This window comes from Cryptotermes secundus, unplaced genomic scaffold (assembly GCF_002891405.2).
Source record: "Cryptotermes secundus unplaced genomic scaffold, Csec_1.0 scaffold898, whole genome shotgun sequence".
NCBI lineage: Eukaryota > Metazoa > Arthropoda > Insecta > Blattodea > Kalotermitidae > Cryptotermes > Cryptotermes secundus.
The window spans coordinates 53,610-77,607 of NW_019734369.1; the positions used below are offsets into that span (position 1 = coordinate 53,610).

General features: G+C 43.4%; 1 protein-coding gene across 3 annotated transcripts in view; it reads left to right on the plus strand.

Annotated features, from left to right (window-relative positions):
* The window catches only part of LOC111868923 (adenylate cyclase type 2), a gene marked incomplete at its 5' end in the record, with an annotated part of 86,578 nt that overhangs the window by 44,531 nt on the left and 18,049 nt on the right, over positions 1–23,998 (plus strand). Inside the window, 4 exon segments of one of the 3 annotated variants that reach the window (XM_033753243.1) lie at positions 4,368–4,526; positions 12,796–12,979; positions 19,282–19,464; positions 21,828–21,886. In XM_033753243.1, coding sequence (XP_033609134.1) covers positions 4,368–4,526; positions 12,796–12,979; positions 19,282–19,464; positions 21,828–21,886 — 585 coding nt within the window. 3 annotated transcript variants of the gene reach the window in all.

Here is a 23,998-nt window from a genome sequence, read left to right on the forward strand (position 1 = left end):
GTCCTTTAAGGTGACAGTGTCCCGTAAGTAGTCCCACCACCCATCGTAGCTGGTTCCTGTTTAACTTCAACAGTCCCTTCGCTCTTTTAGCAGAGGGTCCTCGTATGAGTCCCTTTGCTTGCCTGGGTGACTTTAACTTTGAGCTGCAGTTGTGAGAAGTGAGTAGCTGAGCCCGGGGCAGTTTGGGAACCCAGAGGAAGAGGAAAGTTCAGAGCTAGAAGTCGTGGCCAGGCAACGGCCAGATAAGACTGAGGAGACTTTATGTGTGCTGTAGTTACAGTGATCTTTTGTAGTGTGTAACTCACTGAGACTCTTGTACTTATTTGTAGTTAAGATCTGTTAGTGTCCAATAAATCCCATTACCTACACGAAGTCCGTGTCTAGACACTCAAGCGCGTGAAATTATATAGTTACGCCTGAGATTAGGTTTTGTCAACCTGGCTATCTTGCAGTAAAATTGTGTAAGACCCTATAGTCTTGAAAACTACGAATGCGGTTCAAGGTTATCCTGAAGACGTGACAACACTGCATCCACTGCCTTGAAGATGGCCATGCGCCCCTCTTCTGCACATTAGAGCCAGTACCTTGTGACACTTAGTGTAGAAGAGGGCTGTACCATTAAATTTCTAACTAAAGAGGAACTGCAACCAGCAGAAATTCACCGTAGGTTAGACACACAGTATGGGGAAGAGTCCTTGTCACGTCAGAGCGTCTGTGACTGGTACAGTAAATTTCCTGAACGATTTGAAGAAGTTCAGGACAGCTGTCAGCTGGCAAGATCAGGGAAAGTATGTTTTTGGATTCAAAGTGGGTGACTCGTGTTGATTTTCTTCCTTGTGATGCTAAGAATTAATGAGAAATGTTACAGCAACTTGCTTCGCAATGGTTGGAATCAAACGGTTCGAAAGAAGAGAATCTGTCAAAGAAAATCTTCCTACTCCGTATAAATGTCCTTCCACAAGAACAAACTCCGTGATTTTAGTCCGCAAGCGAACTATACTGACTGAGCGACCGCCGCTTGTCGGCGAAGTTAGTGCCAACTTTTGCGGATAGAGGGTGTCGCGTGGTCAGCGCAACGGATCCCCACAGCCGTTAATCTCGGTTTTATATACCTGATCGTATATCTACAGATGACAGAATTATCTTGCTCAGTCTTGTTTAAAATTTACGTAACAGAATATGAGACTAGCTCTTAAATAAAGCTCTCGCTCAGCGGCCTCCGTAGTCTAGAGGAAACGTTCCCACCTCATGACTCGTAGTACGCGGGTTCAAATACCCGGCGGAGGTCGTCGAATTTTTAAGGGCGAAAAAATTCAGGGAACAAGTCCTCCGGGAAGGACTTTAAGCCGTGGGTCCCGTGTCGTAGATTTACGGCACGTAAAAGAACCTCATATCTCCAAANGCAAAATTGCGGACGTTTGCCGCCCAACAGCAGTCACTAATACCTCCGGTAGATGGGGGAAGCATTATAGATACTTCTCAGCTAGTAGAGCCGGTCTCTCTGGCTGGGCGGGACTGATGGTAAGCACCAATACCGGTAGGATATAGAGGCTGGTATAAATCATGGAGGGAAGCACAATGGACCACTACAGGTCTAAGTGCATGGGGAAACCCACCCTCTCTAATAACTAACTAACTAAGCGCTCGCTCGTATCTGTGGCCTGTCCGCTTCAAGTTAGTTCGTCGACTGTGCGAAGTGCTTGGTGTATGAGGACGAATTAAAACTGTTCTTTAATACATGGACTGAAAAGAGAAAACTGTATTAGGTGGATCGATTGGCTGCTGGATTATTCAAGGACACCGTTTAAACTGCGTGCTCTGGCAGGATAACCGATCAGAAGAACGGTCTGGGGCCAAGGTTTCTGAAGCCAGGATATCCCGGAAGAACCGCAGCGCTTGTTGCCTGGATTCTGTTCTGTAGCCTTCACAACAGAAACTGGTGGCTCGAACAGGGGACTTCATTAACGTTGGCATACGTGCTGGTGACAGGATAATTACTCTCCGAGATGGCGCCTTAATGTCCTCTTGAGTGAAGTTCGGAAATTGAAAAGGGACTTGTAACTTGATACAATTAGACGCGCAACTGCTCTCTGTGTTATGAAGTCTGAAAGAGAAAAGGAAGAGAATCGAGGGGGGGGGGGGCTTGACACTGCAGTGTCGAGCATGGTTGCTATTGAGGGCCTGAGCAGTGCTTACTAGTCTCGGTGTTCAGGGAAAGAATCTTAATCCACTTCAGGCCGTAAGTTTTGGGCCATTATAAAGGTGCGTCCACATTACTCGTGCTCATGCTCGTGTGACTCGCTATGCTCGCGAGCAATGTGGACGATATGACAAGTCACGACACAAGCAAATTTTTAATTTAAAAACTATAGCCAATAAATTAAAATACGACTACAGCTTATACACACTACGAGTAAATATACGGATCCTCATGCGCCGAAGCCTGGCGAGCAACTGAAGTAGTGTGGACGAAGATTTACGAGCACAAGTAAAAGCCAGACGAGTCTCCCAACGAGCACAAGCCTGGCCAGCACGAGCACGAGTAATGTGGACGCGCATTAAGACAGAGATGGAGGCAGTGTTAGAAGGGCAGGCGAGATAAGAGCTGTAAGAGAGACTTTATTTTTGTGGGAAGGAAATCACCCATCATGCGGAGTGGTAAGATGCGAGAAGCAGTGGCATGAGACAGGAGCCCTGAATTTTGATGCTTGGTAAGTTACATAATTCGTAAACATTGTCACGTGTTAGGAGTGACTATAGACGGGATTTGGACTGGAAATTGGATTATACGCTCACGACTCGTGACTACGCTTTACAGATCACTACCACGCACACAGACTAATGTCACCAGTCTATTGCAGTCTCAACTCGACGTTTCCTGGCAACGGATTTTAACACATGATCTATAACAGCGTTGCTGAACTACACACTCCAGACATCACACATGAAGTCTTCTCTTCACAGCCTAACTCTTGAAACTGATTCTTGTCTTCATGGTGTCCCTACAGAACTGAACTCATCGCTCCATCTGTACTGGTTATAACTTCTCGGCACGGGCCACATAGAAAACACCGTTCTATTGTTGCGTTCGTGTACGTTGCCGTGGGATCATATTTAGCCAGCCGTTGCCCAGAAGCGGCTGCGGCGCGGATCACATAAAAAAACATTATTGCTTGCTTATATATTTCGGGCGTTATTAGCAACGGCCGCTGTTTATAGAGTAACTGCTTAGCAGTGTGTTTATACACCACAATATAATTTGCTTACTTTGACAGCAAACGTTTGATTTTCATGAATTACGTGTCAAGGCTTTGGGGGAGGCAGAAATAAAGCAAGAAAACATGCAATACTCTGGCCGTAACAACAACAAATGATTCAAAATAAACCAATCTGATTGTTTACATTAATTTTATTTAATAACTACTAAATGTCGCGGTCGATATTTTGGACCATACTCAGGCAATTTCATTAAACAGGCCTCATGTTACTGAAATATCCTGATATGGATCCATATTAGCGTTAATCGTTGTAATCATCATAATTAAAAAGTAAAGCTATCCCTGTAACAGGACATTAAGGCCCATAGGGTTGTGAGACGTTGAAAAGAAAAAGAAGAGAAAAAACATATGCCAAGTTGATGGGACGCAGGGCCTTCCAATCATGTGAACAGGATATAAAAATTCAGTTGGTACCTCACAAGCAACAGTTTGCGTCTCCATTATAATGACCAACCGGTTAATGCTGCTTAGGGAGGCTTTTGCTCTTTGTTGTGAGACAAACACAAACCGCAAATACACTATGTGAACAGAATAGACAATTATTTTTGTCTTCAGAGCAAAACAAAAAACCTCCGTGGCCTGTAGTCGGCAAACGAACTATACCGACCGAGCGACCGCCGCTCGTCGGCGAAGTTAGTGCCAGGTTTAGAGAATAGAGAGTGTGGCGTGGTCAGCGCAACCGATCCCCACGCCGATAATCTCGGTTTTCTAGACCGGAACCGCTATTTCCTTGAAATAGCTCCTCAGTTATGCTGACGAGGCTGAGTGGACCCCGTTCCAGACACACTACTTCTCAGAAAAGAATCTGGTAGCGCCGGGAATCGAATCCGGGACCTCTGGATCTGTAGCCAGGAACTTTGATCACTAGACCACAGAGGCGGTCATACCATTGCGACTTACAGAAATAAGGGGCACGGATAACTCGAATTTACTACCCTCTCGGTAATGACAAAGGATGCAGCCTTGCGAAGGAGCTGGTGGACACACATGTGTTTATTCGGATGATCTTGGTTCGAATCTCGGTTTGATTTGCGGTTTGTCTGTTAAATTTTGGCGTTGTATACTGAACCCACGATTGTTATTTTCCAGGTTCGTCCGTGAAGCATCGGGCTTCAATGTGGACATGAGAATAGGCATTCATACCGGCAACGTGCTCTGTGGGGTCCTGGGGCTGCGCAAGTGGCAGTTCGACGTCTGGAGTGATGACGTCACTTTGGCCAACCACATGGAGTCAGGCGGCGTCCCAGGGTCAGTTCATTTGCCTCTGATTTCCAGGTAGTCAGTATAATATTCGGGATAGACAGACGTACGTGAGTCTGTTTAACTGATATGACGACCCGCAATGTCGGAAGCTGCGGAGCTGCAGTAGCTCAGTCAGTATAGTTACTGGTTATTGGCTGCGCGACCGGTGGTCGATTCCTTGCAGGGCAGTAATTCAGTTTCGCGACATCTGGGGCTCACGCAGCCTCCAACCCAGCTGGTGCGACACCTCCAACTGGTGTCAGGATGCGTGGAGCTGTGTCTGTGTACAGGTACAGTCTCTGGATGAGACTCGGACACTCGTTCCCAATTTCTTAATTACACCAGTAAAATTGAATTTATTAATTTCACTGTTATTCATTCTCTAAATTTGTATCTGCTATACGTGTATTGTGACATGACGCCTGAAGGTCGGAATAGTCGAGCCAGGCGAGATATCCATTGCTAGGCAATGGCTAGATGGAGGCTGTATGACAGACTGGCCGACTGACCGTCGGTCGTAAATGAGACTCAGACTCAGAATCGGCAGTAACCCGGTGGAGGTGGGGTCGAATACCTCCACCGTGACCCCGCGAGTCGTAGGAAGCAACGAAAAGGGAAGTCTCAAATCTGAGAGTAAAATATGGTCGCGAGTTCCAAGGGACTCAGACCCGAGAAAGACTTCGCTGGCAATGGCCAACAGCATATACAAATGACAGACCCGTCTGTCACGAGACCAACGGGACTCTTGCCCCGAGAATAAGTGCGCTGTTAAGGGCCAGCAGCAATTGTAAACGACAGACCCGTCCTCTCGTCAGAGAGAGTGCTCCGCATCAACAAACCGGAAATTGTCTGACAGTAATAAAGATCTAGTCGTAAGCCCCAGATGGGTGCTTTATTCCGAGATAGACTGGCCGACTGCCCGTCGGTCGTAATCTAAGACTCAGAATCGGCAGTCGGGTTCCGGAGTTCGAAGTGAGCAGTTAGTGAAGAGGAGATGGCGCTATAAGCACAATTGGCAGTCCGTCTGTGATATTTAGAATGTGTAATTCAGTGAGACTGTTATACATAGTTTATGTGTTAAAATCCATTGCCAGAAAACGGATAGTGGAGACTGTTTTATTGGCACTTCTGTTACAATCTCTCTTTAATCACATTCAGTACAGCGCTAACTATCGCTGATTTACACGCTTTCCAGTTCACCGTTGCACACGCGCTAGGTTTCTCAGTTTCCACTAGTCGTCTTCTAGCAACGGATCTCAACACAGAAACTACCACTTCAAATCGCTATGAAGTCTTCTTGTCATTTCTTGTTCAATCATCTTTGACTGCCGATTCTCCAGAACTCGGCCCAATTCTCCAGTTCTATCGCCAGCCTATATTCAGTCTCTCTAGTCTTGACTTTGTACCAATCTGTACTCAACTAATCTCTACTCTTTAGTCTGATCAAGCTCAAAGTCAAAGAAACTATAAGCGGACTCGAGTTATATAGCCGCCGCACGGACCAACATATATCACGTGATCGCTAGGCAGCCAGTTCATTGGCATGCTGACTGCTGCCAAGCAACGAGCTGTAACATTTGTTAATTGAGAACACAGCTCCCATTATTGCGTGTTGAACGTGTTTACGGAGCTGTGGTCTAGCAATATGTCACAATATTTCGGCGTGCGGACCCGTTGCTAAGCGGTGACTGTGTAAACAGAGACCTTTTCAGGGCAACGGCTCGGTAAACACATTCCCATTGCTAAACAACAGATCCTAAATAATGTAACAGTTGGACCCAACAAAGAAGAGCTGTTTCCTATGTGGTCCGGGCTGAGATATTATAACCAGGAGGTTTGGAGCTTATTTCAGTTCAGTAGAGTTCTGTACGGGAGTCTTTGAACATAGCACCTGAGAGCGTGAAGCCAAAGAATCAACCCCGTTAGAAGCCGTTACCAGGGAACGGCTGATTAAGACACATCATGCTGGAAAAAGTCTTATCGGGTGCTGTTTTGGTCTCTGAATTGTGAAGATTAGCGGTGAGGCTGTAATTGCTTGTAGTTCCGAGTCGTGTCTAAATGGGCAATAAATCCATTAACCAATCAAAACCCCGCCTGTAGTCACTCATACACGTGACGACATTTAAATGTCTGGAAGTACGACATGAATTTTCGATAGCAACGCAAATGAACGTTCGATTCGAACTCGCGGCCCCAGAGACACAATGGAATGTACATTTTGCATAATGGTCCCTTCAGGCCTTGAATCAGCATAACTCAGACTGTCAGTCGCCGGCTTCCCACCGCAGCTGACCGGGTTCCAGCCCGGCTCAGGTCATGTGGGATTTGTGGTGGACAGTGTGGCATTGGGACAGGTTTTCTCCGAGTACTTCGATTTCCCCTACCAATTCTCATTCCAACGACTGCTCCACATTCATCATCCTGGACTGCTACAATAGGCCAGTTAGTTGCCGACGTACCAAGTGGACTCAGTCTCACCCCACCCAAAGAAACAAAAAAAAAAACTAAACTTTGAATCAGTTTTACTTTCAGAAGCAAGTAACTCTATGGAACACCGAGCTGATTAGTGCAGCCGTAACTCTCGAAACTTGTGTTCGAGAGGTGCTCGGTTTGAATCTCGGCCTGGACACGGGCCATCCTGACTCGGGGAGGGGGGGGGGATACGTGTTTTTCTCAGGACCCGCAGGCAAACGCCGCAATAATTCCCTCTAGTAAGTCACTAACGCGTCCTTTCAGATCCTTTCATTTCATCACTGATTCATCAGTCCTGCCAAACGACGCCATATACTCGCCATGGTCCAGAGACTGGGAGCGTCTTGATACGTGAGCAGAAAAATTCAGCTCCTTTATCCGTGCTTTACACGCAGAGCTTCCCGCTCTGTTGCTCATGCGCACAACATGGAGAAAGCAATTAGCCTCCGTGTGCAGCGTTTTGCGACATACCACGTCCAATAAACATCTCATCCTGCGTCCAGATAACTTCGTTTCCTTCCTGTTGTGTGTTCCACAAGCGCTTTATTCACATTCAATAAACGTCCATCCTAGAGCATGTGAACATGAGTGACTTATGTAAAGTAGCCATTTGTGGCAGTCCAGCACTTAACACCTTTTGGAAGATGTAGGCGTGGATGGGATGATTAATTTTAAAACGGGCCCTCAAGAAAATGTCAACCGTAATTATTTGGACAGGGTCCCGTACCGAATTTTGTCAACTTTTTGTGAGATCAAAGGCTCTCATTGCGATGATTATGAAGATACCGAATGTGACGTCATGCAGCACAGCAGGGATTTACCGACTTTCGGGTAGACGTACTGTTTCCATCTTCACGGCATCAGAACTGTGACGCATCCCAGAAGTCTTTACGTTGATCCAACTTCGTGTCCCACAAAAGATGGTATTTTCTTGAGCAGCTGAGCGACCACTACCTTCTTAATGAGCCTGATCCTTGGAGTTAGGTCTCAGCGTTTTCACGAGACATGGATGGGGCTGTTACGTGAGAGTCGCCAAGTTTGTGTAATGTCCTGAGTTCGTTTCTGGCCCTGGAAGCCAAGTACCCTAATGCTCGACGTTTTGCTCCAATAACCATGACATTACAAATACTGTAATCCCCCCCCCAAATCCGGTTACAGTTTACATGGATCGAAATATGAGAAATGAAAAATGCTGTTCACTGTTGAGTACACACTTCAAAAGACACATGGCATGTAGGAAGGCAGATGAGTCATTTGTCCGTTCAGACAAAACTTGAGACAGGAACAGTCTCAAACCTGCATTTACGTTAAAAAACAAAATACAACTTCTGAGACTTCTGTCGATGAATAAATATATTGTTTTTTTAAATGAAAGCTCTACAGTGATACAGCTACGTAGTATGCGTTTCTATAGACGGGGTTCAGATTTATGAATGGATTTATTGAAAACCTATACTCGTACACACGACTCCGAACCACAAGCAATTTCAGCGCCACTGCAAATCACCACAGCATGCGCTAAGCCTTTTCCAGCCTGTCTCTTCACAGACCGCTCCCTGGCAACGGCTTCCAACAGTAGAAATTCTTAAGCTTCCCGCACTCAGGTCTTTTCACAGACTCCCACACAGAACTCTACTCAACCAAAGTAAAAGTCAACGTCACATTGCGACTGACGGTCAGTCAATCAGTAAACCTTGGTGCTGGGGGGCGCCATCTCCGATGAGAGGACGGGTGTGTCTTTTGTATATGCTGCTGGCCCTTGCCAGTCAGTCTTTCCCGGTTCCTAGTCCCTTGGGGCTCGCGATCATACTTTACTGTCTCAGTTTTAGGACTTCCATTTTCGTCGTCTCCTATGACTCGCAGGGTCACGATGGAGGTATTCGACCCCGCCTCCACACGGGAATTTACTGAACTGATTTTGTCCAGTGCTTATAACATCTCGGCAGGGACCACGTAGAAAACATATAGCTCATCCATTGTTGTAGTCCAACTGTTACATTATTAAGAATCTGCTGCCTAGCAACGGGGACATGTTTACACCGTCGCCCAGAAACGGCCACTTTTTATGTATTCACCGATTAGCAACAGGTCTATATGCCACAATATTTATTTTTTTGTTTTCATCAGCTCTACTGACATCACTAGTTTTCGATTTATTTGCGTTCTAAGTTTATTTTCCTATTAGGGCTACAATTTGCTTCACTAACCCGGATTATCGCTTAATCCGGATAACCCAATTACTCCAGATTAGCGAGGGTTTACTGTTTCGCAGTTGCTTCCTGTCGCGGGACAGCCGCCGCAGTCGTCACTTCATTTTGAGCTGTATAACCTTTGCAGTTGAGAGAGCATCGGTATATAATCTAATAAAGAAACACACCAGGTTGTTGTACGACGAAACTGACGCGTGTTTGTGCACCGCGCGCTGCATGGATGTGGGCCAGCGAGGGAGGCGATGGAGGTGAGCCTGATCTGTTGCCAACCAACACACGTCACGACTTCGCCCTGCCGTTGCTCCAACGGTTCGTGGTACGTTGACTGCTGCCTTCGGTCACCGATCATCGTACGACATTTCCAGAAACTGTTTAAAAATGCAGTGGCTGCAGATGACCGATATAGCTCAACAGAAAAATAGAATGCTTTCGTTTGTGTGTTGACCGAGGTATGAAATGTCCTGTCGCTGAAGAAACAAGTTACAGCAGAAGAACTGAACGCTGTCACCAAAACATGCGTAATCTGTTAATATTGTCACGATTGGGGGTGACTACAGACGAGGTTCAAATTCGTGACTCGATTTATTGATCACTTATACACTCACGACTCGTGACCGCACGCCACAGATCACTGCCACAAACACACACAGACTAACACACACAGTGTGTTAGTCTCCACTGGCCGTTTCCTAGGAACGGATTTTAACACAGAAAATGTTACAGTCTCACTGAATTACATACTCAAGATATCACGCATAAATTCTCCTCTTCACAGACTCTCGTGCAGACATCAACTCTCAACTAAACGGATTCCAGGCTGGCGGCATTTTCACACTAACCTCCTAGTTATTCTTTTCTTTACAGGCTGACTTTCAACAGAATCGGTCGCCCCAGTTGTCTTCCTTATAAACCCTTTGCACGGACCGAGTAGAAAACACCGTTTCCAACAGTAAATCTATTGTAGAGGCGTGTGTCCCTCGTCGTTGCATAGCAACGGCTGTTGTCTTGTTTGTTTCGAGGTCTTTGCCTAGCAACTGTTCTATACGCCACATTATGCATAAATTATCTGTAATAAAATTTCATATACTGGAGCCATCCGTGGGGAACTGTTAAAGCCATCTCTGGAACGTGTACCAGCTTTGAAGAGTATTGTCTTCTGGGATGGATGCAGTCCGCCAGGAGTTCAGCAGCGTTTCCGAGGGATGCGCTGACTCCATCTTCAGACTTTAAAAGTGAGCCAAGCAAGCAAACATGAAGAGCTACGCGGTGTCACATTCCAGAATATAATATTCTTCGAATTACTTTGCGAGAAACTCAAGGCATGCCAAATGTACGGTGAATTCACAGTACGACATTACGAAATTTGGCAGGTTTATTGGACCTAGCCTTGATAACGAAAAATTAATTCCACTAATCGGCACTAGTTGGAGGTGAGTGGTCAACTTCACGCCCCCGTCACTTTACCTCCGGGGAAAGAGCGCCCGGTTCCCATTGTATAGGAGTTTGGGTGGACCCCAGAGCCGATCAGGACTAGGTGGAGGAGTGAAAGTTCTTGACCCTACCGGAACTCGAAGCCCGACCCCTCGGTCGCCCAGGCCGTTGTTATAAGGACTGGGTTGGCTGGATAGGGAGGCTGATCCCACCGCTGCCACCATGTTATAAGTGTTGGTCTGGGCTGGATAGCGAGCCTGGTTCCAGCAGCCAACAATCTTATAACAATTTTATTTATGGGTTCGCCGAGAGCTGTGTATCCTCGACGGGTGCTGTAGTTGTGAATCAGGATGAGGGTTGAAGTTCAATCGCTGTACGTGGAAGATATTCAAAGTCCTGCAACAAAGAAGATAGGATAGAACAAATGATATTTGTTATAGCTTCTGGTAACTACATGCCGTATACAAATATATCAAGCCGAGACTCGACCGCAGTCCTTCTGCTACTGTCACTACTGTAATAATAGTTTTCCGCGACCGCGCTACCCTCGTTAATATACAAACCAGTTTGGGGCGGGTCGGGTAATGTTTACGCAGGTGGCATGATGCGTGTGCTCCAAGTCCATCCACGTATGATGTTATCGGCTGCCTAAAACCAGAGGAAAGTTATCCCCTCCTACCTAAATAATAGCAGAACCGAGGCATACACGCATCACCGGAAATACCTTAATTACTCGGAGAAATAAAACATTTCTCCCTTCTGTTAACGTAAGTCAAGTACCTGGTCCCTCAGTCAGCAAATACAGTTGGTGCTATACTTGAAAATAAACACCTGTTATGCGTGTGTGTCAGGAAATCCTCTGTTACACACCAAGTACATTAAAACATCTTAAGTTTAGCATTTTCTTGTACTTGTATACATTACAGTCAAGTCTAGGGTGTCAGATGTGGCCTACCCGTGAATATTATCGTTACTATTATTGTCATTAGGTTATACATATTATATTATAGGGAAATGCCTAAAATCAATACACCACAAAGGGATAAGGGTTCGATCCTCACGACACCGTAGCCAGTCGCCATACCGACTGCGCTATCCCGAGATCCTTTGAGAAATCCAGTGACCTCATCGGGACCCAAAGAAAGGAAAATTGTTACAGCGTCACGTTACGCCACGAGTGCTTTCTCACAGCGAAAGACGCGTCATCGGTGTGCGTCGTTGCTGCTGAACTGCGTCGCGAGCTAACCCGCGGACAGTCGAAACCCAGCCCCGTGCTGCGCACAAGACATTACGGGTTTGATGTTGAGTTGTTGAATTGTGTGCACCATTTAATGCATAACGTTTATTTTCTTAGAACAGTCAAGCAACAACACAACTTACTGAAATTAGATGGAACTCGTCATTTTCCCTACATGTTTCGACACTTACTTTGTCATCCTCAAAGTACATACATAGTAACACAAAAGGATAATGCAAAGCATACAGGAATTATAATAGACGTTGTTTGTAAATAAAATTATTAATTTACACGTAAGACTGCTGCGAGAATATTAAAATGTAAAATTATGTAAAATCATGAAAAATAACACGTTAGTGTCTTATGTACTCGTATACATAACCCTGAGGACGACATTATAGTCGAAACAATCCAATTTCAGGAACTTGTGCTGTAATGGACTGTATGTATTATGACAATAAACAGAGAGATAACTTTACTTTTTTTTTAATTCGCTTAGCGGAGGGTGGAGTCCAACTGGGTCAACTCGGCACGGCGATCACTGTTTAGCCCAAAGTAGCCTGCCCCGGGTGATTATGATGATGGAGAATTTGGTGGAATGAAGATTGGCAGGGGAAACCGAAGTACTCGGAGAAAACCCGCCCCAGCGCCACTTTGACCACCACAAATCCCACATGACCAGACCCGAGGCCGGGTGAGAAGCCAGTGACTAACCGCTTGAGCTATGGCGCGGCCTAACTGTACTTGTTTTATAAATATAAACAATCACTGCCGCCAACTTAAATCCAAACGAATTTTCACAGTGCTGTGGAACGGCCTGCTTTGCGCTGGAATACATTTGCTGAAAGCCTCAGGCCGAATACGTGATAACCCTGAGCGACAGGACTGTTACCTCTTCACTCATGTGCCTTGTCGTGTGTTTCAGACGTGTGCACATCACCAAGGCAACGCTCTTGCAGCTAAATGACCGCTTCCAGGTTGAAGCTGGTGACGGTGGCCAGAGGGAAGGCTACCTGGCGGACCACAAGGTGGAGACGTTCCTGATCGTACCCCCAGCGGTCAGTAGATTTCAAGAACTGGGTTCGCGATCTGGCGCCGGGGGGCAGCAGGTTCTCAAGAATTATTTAGAACAGTTTCTGCAAGTCAGTAATGTATAAGGGGTGGGCCTTCTCCGCCCTTGCACCGCGACCTACAGTGGTCTATTGTGCTTCAGCTGCAATTTAGTAAGATTTCATATACTGCAAACTCTCGCTAATCGGTAGTAACTGCGGGGAGATGTCATCCGGATTAATTGAGCAAATGGTACGCCTAAAAGACAGAAAAAGCTTAGAAGAAAAATTAATTGAAGATATAGTGATAATGAAAATAAATAAAAATATCACAATAAAGTGTTTATTTTAAAACTATAAAAAGACATTACATTTATTTATTTATCTACAGAATAGTCAGAAGTAATAATAAGTAATAATGCAGGTTTGAAGACACTTGTCAAGTTGTGTCTGAACAGACAAATGGACTCATCTGCCTTCCTAAATACCATGTGTCTCTTGAAGTATGTACTCTACTGTGAGCAACATTCTTCATATTTCGATACGTATTATCCGACGTCCGGATTAACTGTAACCGGATTAGCGAGGGTTTGCTGTAGATGTTTTCTGAAATTGAAGAATCGACCGACGAAGCATTTCGCGAATTCTTGTATAGCTGTACAGGAACAGTTTGTAGTACTTAGAGCTGACAGTCCTCCGACGCGGAGTAGAAGTATTGGTAGGGGCGGGGAATGCAGTACAGGCGTTCTCAAAAGGAAATAACTTCTTACCTCATTGTGTTGCATAGTGATGCTGGTTTAGTCTCGTTCATGTTCACGCATCCAATGTTAAGTGTTAAATGCCGAATGGCCGACTATTATGCACTATACACTGTTATACACATGAAGAGTTTATTTACATATTATACGGGTCTATTCTAAAGGGGCAACACCGGCAGTGTCCGCATAGATATCATCTCCACATGCCTGTCTTTCCTCGTCACTAGCAGATGAATCGGAGCTATCATCAAAACTGTCATCACTATCACCGCCAACATGGAAGACGAACTCCCGTCCTGCGTCCAAAAGGCCTTCCCGTGCCATTAATTGTTGCTCAATGTTCCTTACATGTTGGCACCTATGTTGCCATTCTTCTGCAATTATGGAAGCAAATTTTTAGTCTGCCAGTTTAACGACGTCATCCATCTTAAATGTGGTATTATTTTGAGCAACCCAATTTCTTACGGTGGCCCATATTAACTCAGTTGGGTTGAGTTCTGGGTGATACGGAGGGAGTCGTAAAATATTGTGATTGTGTTGTGCAAAGATTCCATCTATTTTATAGGAAAGGTATTTCGGTTTGTGTAGTAGGATCATATATATGTCTGGATTCCGCAATGATGAAAAATCAATGTTATTGAAAGTAATAGGTGGAAGGTGATATTTTAGCCAGGATATCATAAAATCCATTCTTGAATTTGAGTTAGGGGCTCTGTTTAGCTGTACATTATGGTAGGGAGCATTATCAATGACAAGGACAGAATTTGGGGAAAGGTTAGGAATAAGTCGCTCCTTTAACCATTTTTCATAATTGGTGTAGTTCATGTCACTGTGGTAGTCTCCTGTTTTTTGGTGGGATTTGAAGCGGACATAGGCATTAGGGATGAAACCTTGCTCCCCCCCTGCATGGATAACAATGAGCCGTTGGCCTTTGGACACAGGGGAAAATAATCCCTGGATGGATCCATCACTCCATGCATATGGGGTGGTGTGCGATGAATGAATATAGGTTTCATCCATGTAGATGATTGGACGGCCCTCTGCCCTATATTCTTTAATTTGCCGCAAATACTGAAGACGTTCGGCACTGATATTATATCGTTCCGGCAGTATCTGCCGATTATTTTTTGTTTTCTTCCAGCGGAACACCAGTTTCAAAATAATTTTCTTTAATGTGGAGATGCATCCCTGAAAATCTAACGTTTTCTTCAACTTTTCGTGAACTTTTTTCAGGGTAGGTCTCCGTTTTTCGACTATGTAGAAGTCATTAATTGTTCTTCGCACCACAGACTCGTTAAAGTCGTCCAAAGTGAGTAGTGGAGATTTCCTAGGTCTTCCTTTATGGGGTGTCGAAAAGGAGGTGGAAGCCCCAGATTCGATATTTTTTGTTTCTCTTATTATTCTTCTGACACTACTTTCCGATACACCTGTTGCCTTAGCTACTTCCACTCCTTTGTTCTTCACTGTAATTTTTGGCCCACCCTCTTTCATATACTTTACTAACAATTTCTCTTGATTGTGAATGTAACACTTTTCCACTCAATTTACTTCGTGTAGGTGGCATGTTAAAGGAGATAGAAAAAATGTACAAATATAGATAAACAAAAAAGAAAACGAATAAAAATGAAATAAAATATTAATGCAGTAAATAGAGAATAATACACAGAAATACGACTCCAAGAGTCAGAACTTTTTAACTTGACTGTACAAGGAAGAATGCGCTTGAGACGTCAGGTCCCACTGAATGCAGACGAATGACTAATCACAACACCCCTCAACTTTCACGAATGGACCTGCCATCCACTGCGCAGCTTTACCTGGACTGTCACTTCTAAATACTAGAACTTAACTGCAGGCACTGTTGTCGCCGCACAGCCTGACGGGAACCTGAAACACTGCATGTGAATCTCTACAGGCATGCGCAGATACTGCGATTTGGTGGCGACCCTGCGACGAACAAGTCTATCGGCTCCATTTTTCCAACAGCATGTGCTCACTTCGTGTCTTTGTATAACATTTTGGTAATTCTCGCAATTTTTCATTATTATTACGTTTATTATGGTGATCTGTGACTCGCTGAATTCTCAGATGATGTTTAGCATTTTTTAGCAATAATGTATCTTTAATTAAGGTATGTACATTGTTGTTTAGTTATAATGCTATTGCACACTTAACAGACTACGGTATAGTGTAAACATAACTTTTATATGGACTGGAAAAACAAAAAATTCTTGTGACTCGCTTTATTGCGGTGATCTGGAACCGAACCTACAATATCTCCGAAGTATGCCTATATTTTATTTTAAGGGGTCGAAATATCACAGAGTCTCACGGCAGTGACAGTTAAGGTAACTGTTCTGTGGGATGTGACGCCGTGTGGTCAGGTGGAAGTTTACCGACATTTTGGAGAAATGCACTGCCCCCATCTTCAAAGTCGAAGTAACAGACCTTGTCTTGTATTCTTTTGACCCTGAATATATAGGAAGCAGGCCCCTTCAAAATTTCGGCTAGCTTCTACCAGGTTGCACGGAATCACGTCCTCTGTACTTAAATGCAGCTGTTTCCTTTGTCGTCATGCTTCTCATCAGAAGCCGTGTGTCTCTTATCAAGCCAAGCACAATTGTGTTTCATTAAGTGTACACCTTATCGAATCGGAGAGTATTTGAAACAAGGACTTGCATCGTAAAATGTTACGTGTTTTGTTTTATGTAAAGCTATCCCTGTAACAGGCCGTGGAGGCCCATAGGACTCTGGGACATCGAGGCCTCGTCTCCTGCTTCAGAATTAGTGGCGGGGTTAGGGCTAGAGACTTCATCTGGAAGCTTCAGTCTACAATGGGGAATGCGCAGTAGCTACAGCGGTCCGTAACCGTACGTAAGCCGTAGCGTAGTTGGTTGAGGCACTGTGCTACAATCCGGAAGGTTGCGGTTTTGATTCCCGATGAAATAATTGTTTTTTTTTTCTTCTTCAGTAGACCTAATCTTTCCAGTCGTACTATGGCCCCGGGGTCGACCCAACTTCTAACAGAAATGAGTACCAGGAATATTCCTCGGTGTAAAAGGCGTCCGACGCGTAAGGCTGACAACTTTACAGCCATCTGTGAGCCGATTGTCTAGAAAATGTGGGGGCCTCGACGGTCTGTTACAAGGATAGCTTTACCTTGTTACCTTACTAGTCTCTTAATATCCTGTCACTACAGTCTGGGTATTTCATGTGACAAATGGAAAAAGTTCACTGTATGTGCACAATGAACAGTATCATAAATAATGATGACGATGTCGCCAGAGTCGGTATTTAAATATCAGCCCACAAAATGCTACACAAATCTGCTTATGCGTGACAATTTCACGGCCTCGTGTATGGCCACGTGATATGATATATAAGTCGGATTACACTAATTCCTTTGTAGCAGGTATTACGATGTGCAGATACAGAGAGTAAACCCCTAGCTAATCCGGATTAAGCGATAATCCGTGTGACTGAATCAAAATATAGCCCTAAAAGAAATAAATGGAAAATTTAATAATATAGGTAGTGCTGATGCCGGTCACGGTAGCCGAGCGGTCTAAGACATGTACTGTCTTAGCTCGCTTGGAAACCGGGATCGTGGGTTCGAATCCCACTCAGGGCATGGATGTTTAGTTTGTGTGTGTGCGTTTTTCTGTATTTGTGTACAGGTAGAGGCCTTGCGACGAGCTGATCACTCGGCCAAGGAGTCCTACCGAACGTGTAAGATCCAGAAAAACCGAAGTAAACGGAGAAGTTCATGGAGGTAGGCCTAGGCCCACTGGGGCTCTAGTGCCAAGGTAAAAAAAAGTAGTGCTGATGAAAATATTGTCACGTGTTCGGTGTATAACGCGACAAATAACTTTCGCCGTATTGGATATAGCGAATTTATTGCACTCGCTCTCGCAATTACACAATTTACGATCTCACAACTACTGCCATCTGCAGTATCACAATTGCTGCTTCTGCTGCAGTCAGTGTCATTCACTCATAACTGGCTCAATCCTCACTCCCTAATGACTCAATACTCACTACTCACTCACTACTGAGTAGTGTTCGCTGCTCCTTATTTAGCCTCGGCACGGACAACACAGAAAACAGTTACGTGATAGGTACCGCTGTTGCCTGACGCCGTGTTTACAGGTTGCCTAGCAACATTTCGAGAGTTGTTTACTCCTCTGTAGCAACCGGTGCATCCCTTGCTAACGTCACCGCGGGAGGAGGCGGGGTGTTGACTGGCCTATTACCGTAGCAGCGGCAACGCTCCGAAGGTGTTACGTCACCGCTGGCGGAGAGGGGGTGTCCTGCATAGTGCAAATATGTCACAATATATAAAATACATCACGGTAGGGCCTTTATTTAAATCAATGAAAAGACAAATGCCAGTGTCTGAACGGGCGATGGCTGTTCATGCCTCAGGCCGTGCGGCCACAGTAATGGGCATGATTTTTGTATTACAAGGTTTAATGGGAATCGCATGAGAGAAGGCTGCACACGTTAACTGGGAAATTGTGGGCGTACTGTAGGGTGGCCAGAAGTTTCACTGGATGATAATCCATTGTTAGGGTTATCCCAACAAAGTACTCATTTAATGCACAAGTTAGTTATATTCTACCGCCGATGGTAGCAGACATACTGTGATTACATTGTTTCTGATCATGCTAGTGAACTTTAATATTAAATTTATTCATGTCAAACTCTATTAAAATCAAATAATTTGCTTTGATGCATATGAACGATTTGTGATCTATTTATGATGTTTTATAGCTACACTCAAAATATGAGCGCATTTAATTGGCATCTTCACAATCGCAAAACAATGCAGGGATTGTCCCTCCATGAACGAGTTCAAGACCGCGCCAAGACAGCCGTTTCGAAGCTATTTATGTAAATTTTCAAATTTATGATATCATTGGAAGAGCTTTCTAATATACGCTGTTTCTGGAATTTAAATTATGGCTTTTCTTTCTTAATTCGCTTAGTGGGGGGGTGGAGTTCAACTGCGGCCACTGATTGGCCTATTGTAGCTTGCTCCGGGTGATTATGATGATGGAGAATTTGGTGGAATGAAGATTGGCAGGGGAAACCGAAGGATAAAATCCGCCCCAGCACCGCTTTGTCCACCACAAATCCCACTTGACCAGATCCGGGATTGAACCCGGGCCCCTGCGGTGAGAAGCCAGCGACTAACCACTTGAGCTATGGCGTGGCCTAAATTGTGGCCTTCTCCACACTCTTTTGTTTTGATTCTGTTCATTCCTTACACTTAATTGTGTTAACAGTTCGTGTGACGTTTTAGCTCTGGGTGTAACGTTCCTTCTCTGCCCCAAGCATGAATTCACTTCCTGTTTGACCCGTCAAAAGTCTAAATACAACAACTTAGTTAATTTTCAAATTAATTTCTGTTAAAACCTGCACAAAACCAAACAATATAGTGTTTCATTCCACATCTTTTTATTAACAAATCTGCTATAACTACATTTTTAATAAACAAATAAATAAAGATACATATTAATTTATAAATAGGCCTCAGAGATATCATTGTCAGGAGAGAGGACTGCCCCTAACTCAATCTACTTATGGTTCATTGCGTTACAGAAGTTGAAAACAGAAGATGGCACACGGAGCTCCTCCATCTCAAATTCAGCACTGAAAGCAGATCAAGCTGGACTCAGGAACCGGTCACCATCAAAAATGACAAAGTATGTAGAGTGCTGGGGTGCCGATAAGCCGTTTGCCAACATCACAGAAAGTACACTGGCAAAGAACATTGGCCTCACAGTGAGTATTTTATAACCACCATGTTAGTGTAAACGTATCCAGTTTCATGACATACAGTATTTTCTGACTTGATGCTTTAAATTTTTCACATTTTTAGATACTTTTTTCCCACAGTTTTAACACAATTCACCATCAACTTAATACACATTTGAACAGTTGTCTCTGCTGAGTTATAATGCTGCATTGATGACAGTCATCTGATGTTTCAGAAGAATAGATCTCAGGGTCGAAGAGTAATGCAAGCAAGAAAGTGGCAAGAAACAGCAAGCAGAACTCTGCTTGCTGCATCTCTTCATAACCACCACAGTTACAGCCTCAAGTCTAACATTATATGCATTCTGTAACAAAGTACTGATGCTGTTTCTTTTGATAACATTCAGTTCCTGATTACAAGTTCTGTACCCTTCTGCAGTGTTGGCAGTGGCTAGATAAGGACAGTACGCAACACAGTGCTGTGGCAAAGAAAGGCAGTATGCATTGAATAAAATTTGTATGGGAAGTAACACAATGTATATATTTTTGCCATAAAGTGACTTTTGGGAACAGACAAGAGTGTTTAGTTACATGCAACAAGAATGCCATGCGTTTATCTGCAAAGAAAATGGCGGAGTGCTCTCCAGATGCTTTTCCTCTCAAGAGGCCTGCAAGATGCTTTGAATGTGAAAACACAGTTCTCGCAATAATATTTATTATGCTGATACTGTGCACAGTCAAAAGCCAATACATGATTGCAGGAGCAGCAGTAATATTACTGTCTCCATCCACCTCATAGTTAACTTTTCAAAGCACAGTGGTAAAGAATGTACCATGTGTTTTATTCAACATTTAAAAAAGTCTGCATTTTTCCAGCATAGTGCACTTATGTACTCAGAAGTACTCCTGTACATTGTGCATGCTGAAAGTTCAGTTGCTTTGTTGATGTTAGGAATATACTGTTGCTCGCTCTTATCCTAACACTACTTGCAACGTACAGTGGAATAATGCAGTAGACCCTGCTACTCTTCACACCACAACTTAGGCACCCAACCAGAATGCACATGTGTTTTGAAGTAAGTTACAAATGGATATAGAACTTATACAAATAAGAGTACTGATTTGAAAAATGCTTTTATATCTCAACATAATCTCCCTGTACAATGAGGAACTTGTCCCATCATTTCACAAGCCCCTGAAAACCAGCAGCATAAAATTCTTTGGGCTGCTGTCGGAACCAGGCGTGTTCACATGGTATGGCCTACCTCATAATGCATGACAGATTAGGTTTTCACAAAGGCTGCGCACAATGGGTGCCGTGCATGCTGACCCCACAAAACAAAATAAAAAGAATGGGTCTGGCATTAAAGCTTCTCAGTTGCTACCACGATGAAAGACAGGATATGCTAGCCCAAATTGTCAGAGGTGATGAGTCTTTGGTTCATGATTATCAGCCCGAGACAAAGCATGGATCCATGCAGTGGAAACATCCTGCATCGCCTGTCAAAAAAATGTTTAAGGTGACACCATCCTCCAGGAAAGTGATGCTGTAGAGAGCTGTAGAAAGGGAAGTCACCGCCTGGTTCTGACAGCAGCCCAGAGAATTTTATGCTGCTGGTTTTCAGGGGCTTGTGAAACAATGGGACAAGTGCCTCAATGTACAGGGAGATTATGTTGTGAAATAAAAGTATTTTTCAAATCAGTACTCTTATTTGTTTAAATTCTGTATCCATTTGTAGTTTACTTATTGACTTACCTACATATATTATATTCGAACTATAATGAAGTTCTCTAACATAAGAAGTTCCTTGTTTTTGTCAACCCAAACTACGTTACTGACTCCTTTAACATGTTCTGGTAAACCTATCCAAAATAAAAACCATTTTTATTTCCTTTCATTTGAGTTAATTTTAAAATCCATGCTATCAGAATTGAAAATAATTCATATATTCAGTAAACTCTGACAAACGTTGGTGAAACCTTATATATAGCAGTTCTATGACCTATACAAAATATAACCATGTGCAAGTTTCGTTCATTAGGTATATCAATCCAGCCCCGTGAAAAATTGTATACATTGTACTTATGCAGGATTAATACCTATTTTCATTTGGTTCAGTCTGATATTAATTCAAAGCCTAAATGTTATAGGATGTAATAAAATACAGAGAGTTTGTGCAACAATATTTGCATATAACTGAATTATTTCAAGAAATTCACCTAAAACGTTGCTGAGTCTGATGTTATCACTCTGCTGCAGCTTGTGTTTGCATGGCTGTACACAGAAAGTCAGTGGTACATGTTCCGAAATGGTGCAGTTGCCTGTTCAGGAAGTTATCTCGCAGTTAAAATGACAAGTACTGAACTGCTGTGTATCCTTTTTTTTCCAGAGCATTTCTATGATTGAATCCAACCTGCTACCCAGCAAGAATGCCTGCCTGGAGTGCAAGTAAGTGGCAAGGTACAGCCTTGTGTGTCTCACATAAGGGCCAACAGACGGACATCTTGCACCCATCTTTTCCCCACTTGAAAAGCATGACAGTTGGTGTCAACCCACCTTTATGTGCTTAAAATTTCCCAGCCTTAACAACGGCAGCAAGATAGGTCAGTGAGCTTAGTGACAAGGCTATGGACTGCATGAGCAGGGAACTGGAAGAAATGCCACGTCCGTTAAGGATAAGAGTCTGGGTGGGAAACAGAGCCGTAATGGCGTGAAGTTGCCTGCTCACTCCTGTCTAGTTCTAGGGTTAAGAATCATCTTCATGGGGTGATGCAATTATGCATAGGGAACACACTACTTTAATCCAAACAGTTATGTGAATATCAGAGATGGAATGACACTTGCTACCAAAATTTTATGCACTTTTGTGCAGTCTTATGAATTTTGTGCCTAGTATTCAGGTAGGTAGGTCAGATTTGTATGGAGATTGATCTACAGGTTTTATATGGAACTCATTTCTATGTTGAGAATGATAAACCAACCAAAGGATCAAAACGTTGAGGCTATATCTTACAAAGTTAACATTATGGAAATCTAGTCTTTTATTTTACATGAAGTTAGTTAGTTTATTATTTTTTAAGAACTTAGGTATGTTTCTTCTGTAAAATAAGAGAGAAAAGAATTTATAATTTGAACAGAACGTCTTTCTTTGAAGACATTAAATATTGTGTAGCACTAACTCAAAGAGTTCTCCTGAGGGGGGGGGGAGAAAGATGTGGGTTAGGAACTAATTCTGGAGATTTCAAAAAGACTGTCTGTCATGCTGAAGAGCCTCTTCTCCCTCTCACAATCATTTGCATTATGAAACCAATTTGGTAACGCCCTAAACCATAAACTGGATGTACATTACATCTTGCAGAAGCAGAAGTCATAATTGGTAAAAATTTATATTACTTGTACTTACCTTCATGGGAATTGCTATTACTGTTTCTTTATTTAGTCAGTAGGAGATAGCACACAGTGTGATTAACACTTGTGAAATTAATGACTAGTTTAGGTTTGAGGTTGTCACTGTAATGGTTATTAAGAGTTCTGAGGTGTAATGCAGTGTAGTCCTCTGGGAGGTTTGTTGACTTTCAGTAGACTACATGGCATTGTGTCCAAGAAAGTGGAACTATTAATGACTAATTGTCTAATGTACATTGTAACCGTTCCCTCTTTAACTTATTTAACTTTCGGGGAATATGTTTAGAGATTAGTCTAAAGCATGAGTTCTTAGGGCATATACACAGGACTGGATAGCAGTGTAAACAAAAGAATCTACGTGGGGATGTGACGTGGAACTGATTGTTATTGTTCCTTTCCCTCTGTGGTGCACAGCATCTTTCAAAGCTACAATTTTATAACACTTGAAAAGAAGCCATAAACCCCAAATTGAGAAAAACATCTTAAATTCTGAACTGGAGCAGTTTATGACCCACATCCTGCTTCTAATAAACAGAATTGTTACCTCCATATTTGATTCACTAACACTTCTTAACACTTGTTCGAAACATGTATAGAGTGAACATTTGAAATGAATTACATTCAACTTGGATTTGAACCAAAGAAGGGATCCCTGAAAAGGGCGGGTACAACGTGTTCCTCCCAAATGCCAGTTGACTGCAGGGTGTTATGTCCCAGAAATTAGAACTGTTAGTCAGTGGTTGTCTGATGGAAGGAGCTCACATTGTCTTAACAAGAGTAAACAGATATTCATTTTGTTTTGTGTACTGTTGTCTATTTACAAGGAGGCTTCACCCTGATATGCACATTCATAGGTTAGTAAAGCCTGGGATAGCTGACAGTGCCATTTGTGGTGTGGAAAGTTTGCATTCAGTGATTTCTTCTGTCCCGTTGAACTTGTTTCTGTGTATCATGAATTATGAACAGCCTGGACACTTCTCTGTCAAGTAAGGGACTCCTTATCCAAAGGTTAAATGATTGGAGTTACTGGATTTTGAGGGTTTGTCCTGGATTTGGAAATAAAACTTTGGAGGTCCATGAAGGTTGTCTTTAGTACTCTGAAAGGTATTGTACCTTCGGATTCCATAAAATGCTGGGAAATTCTTGAGTAGCTGG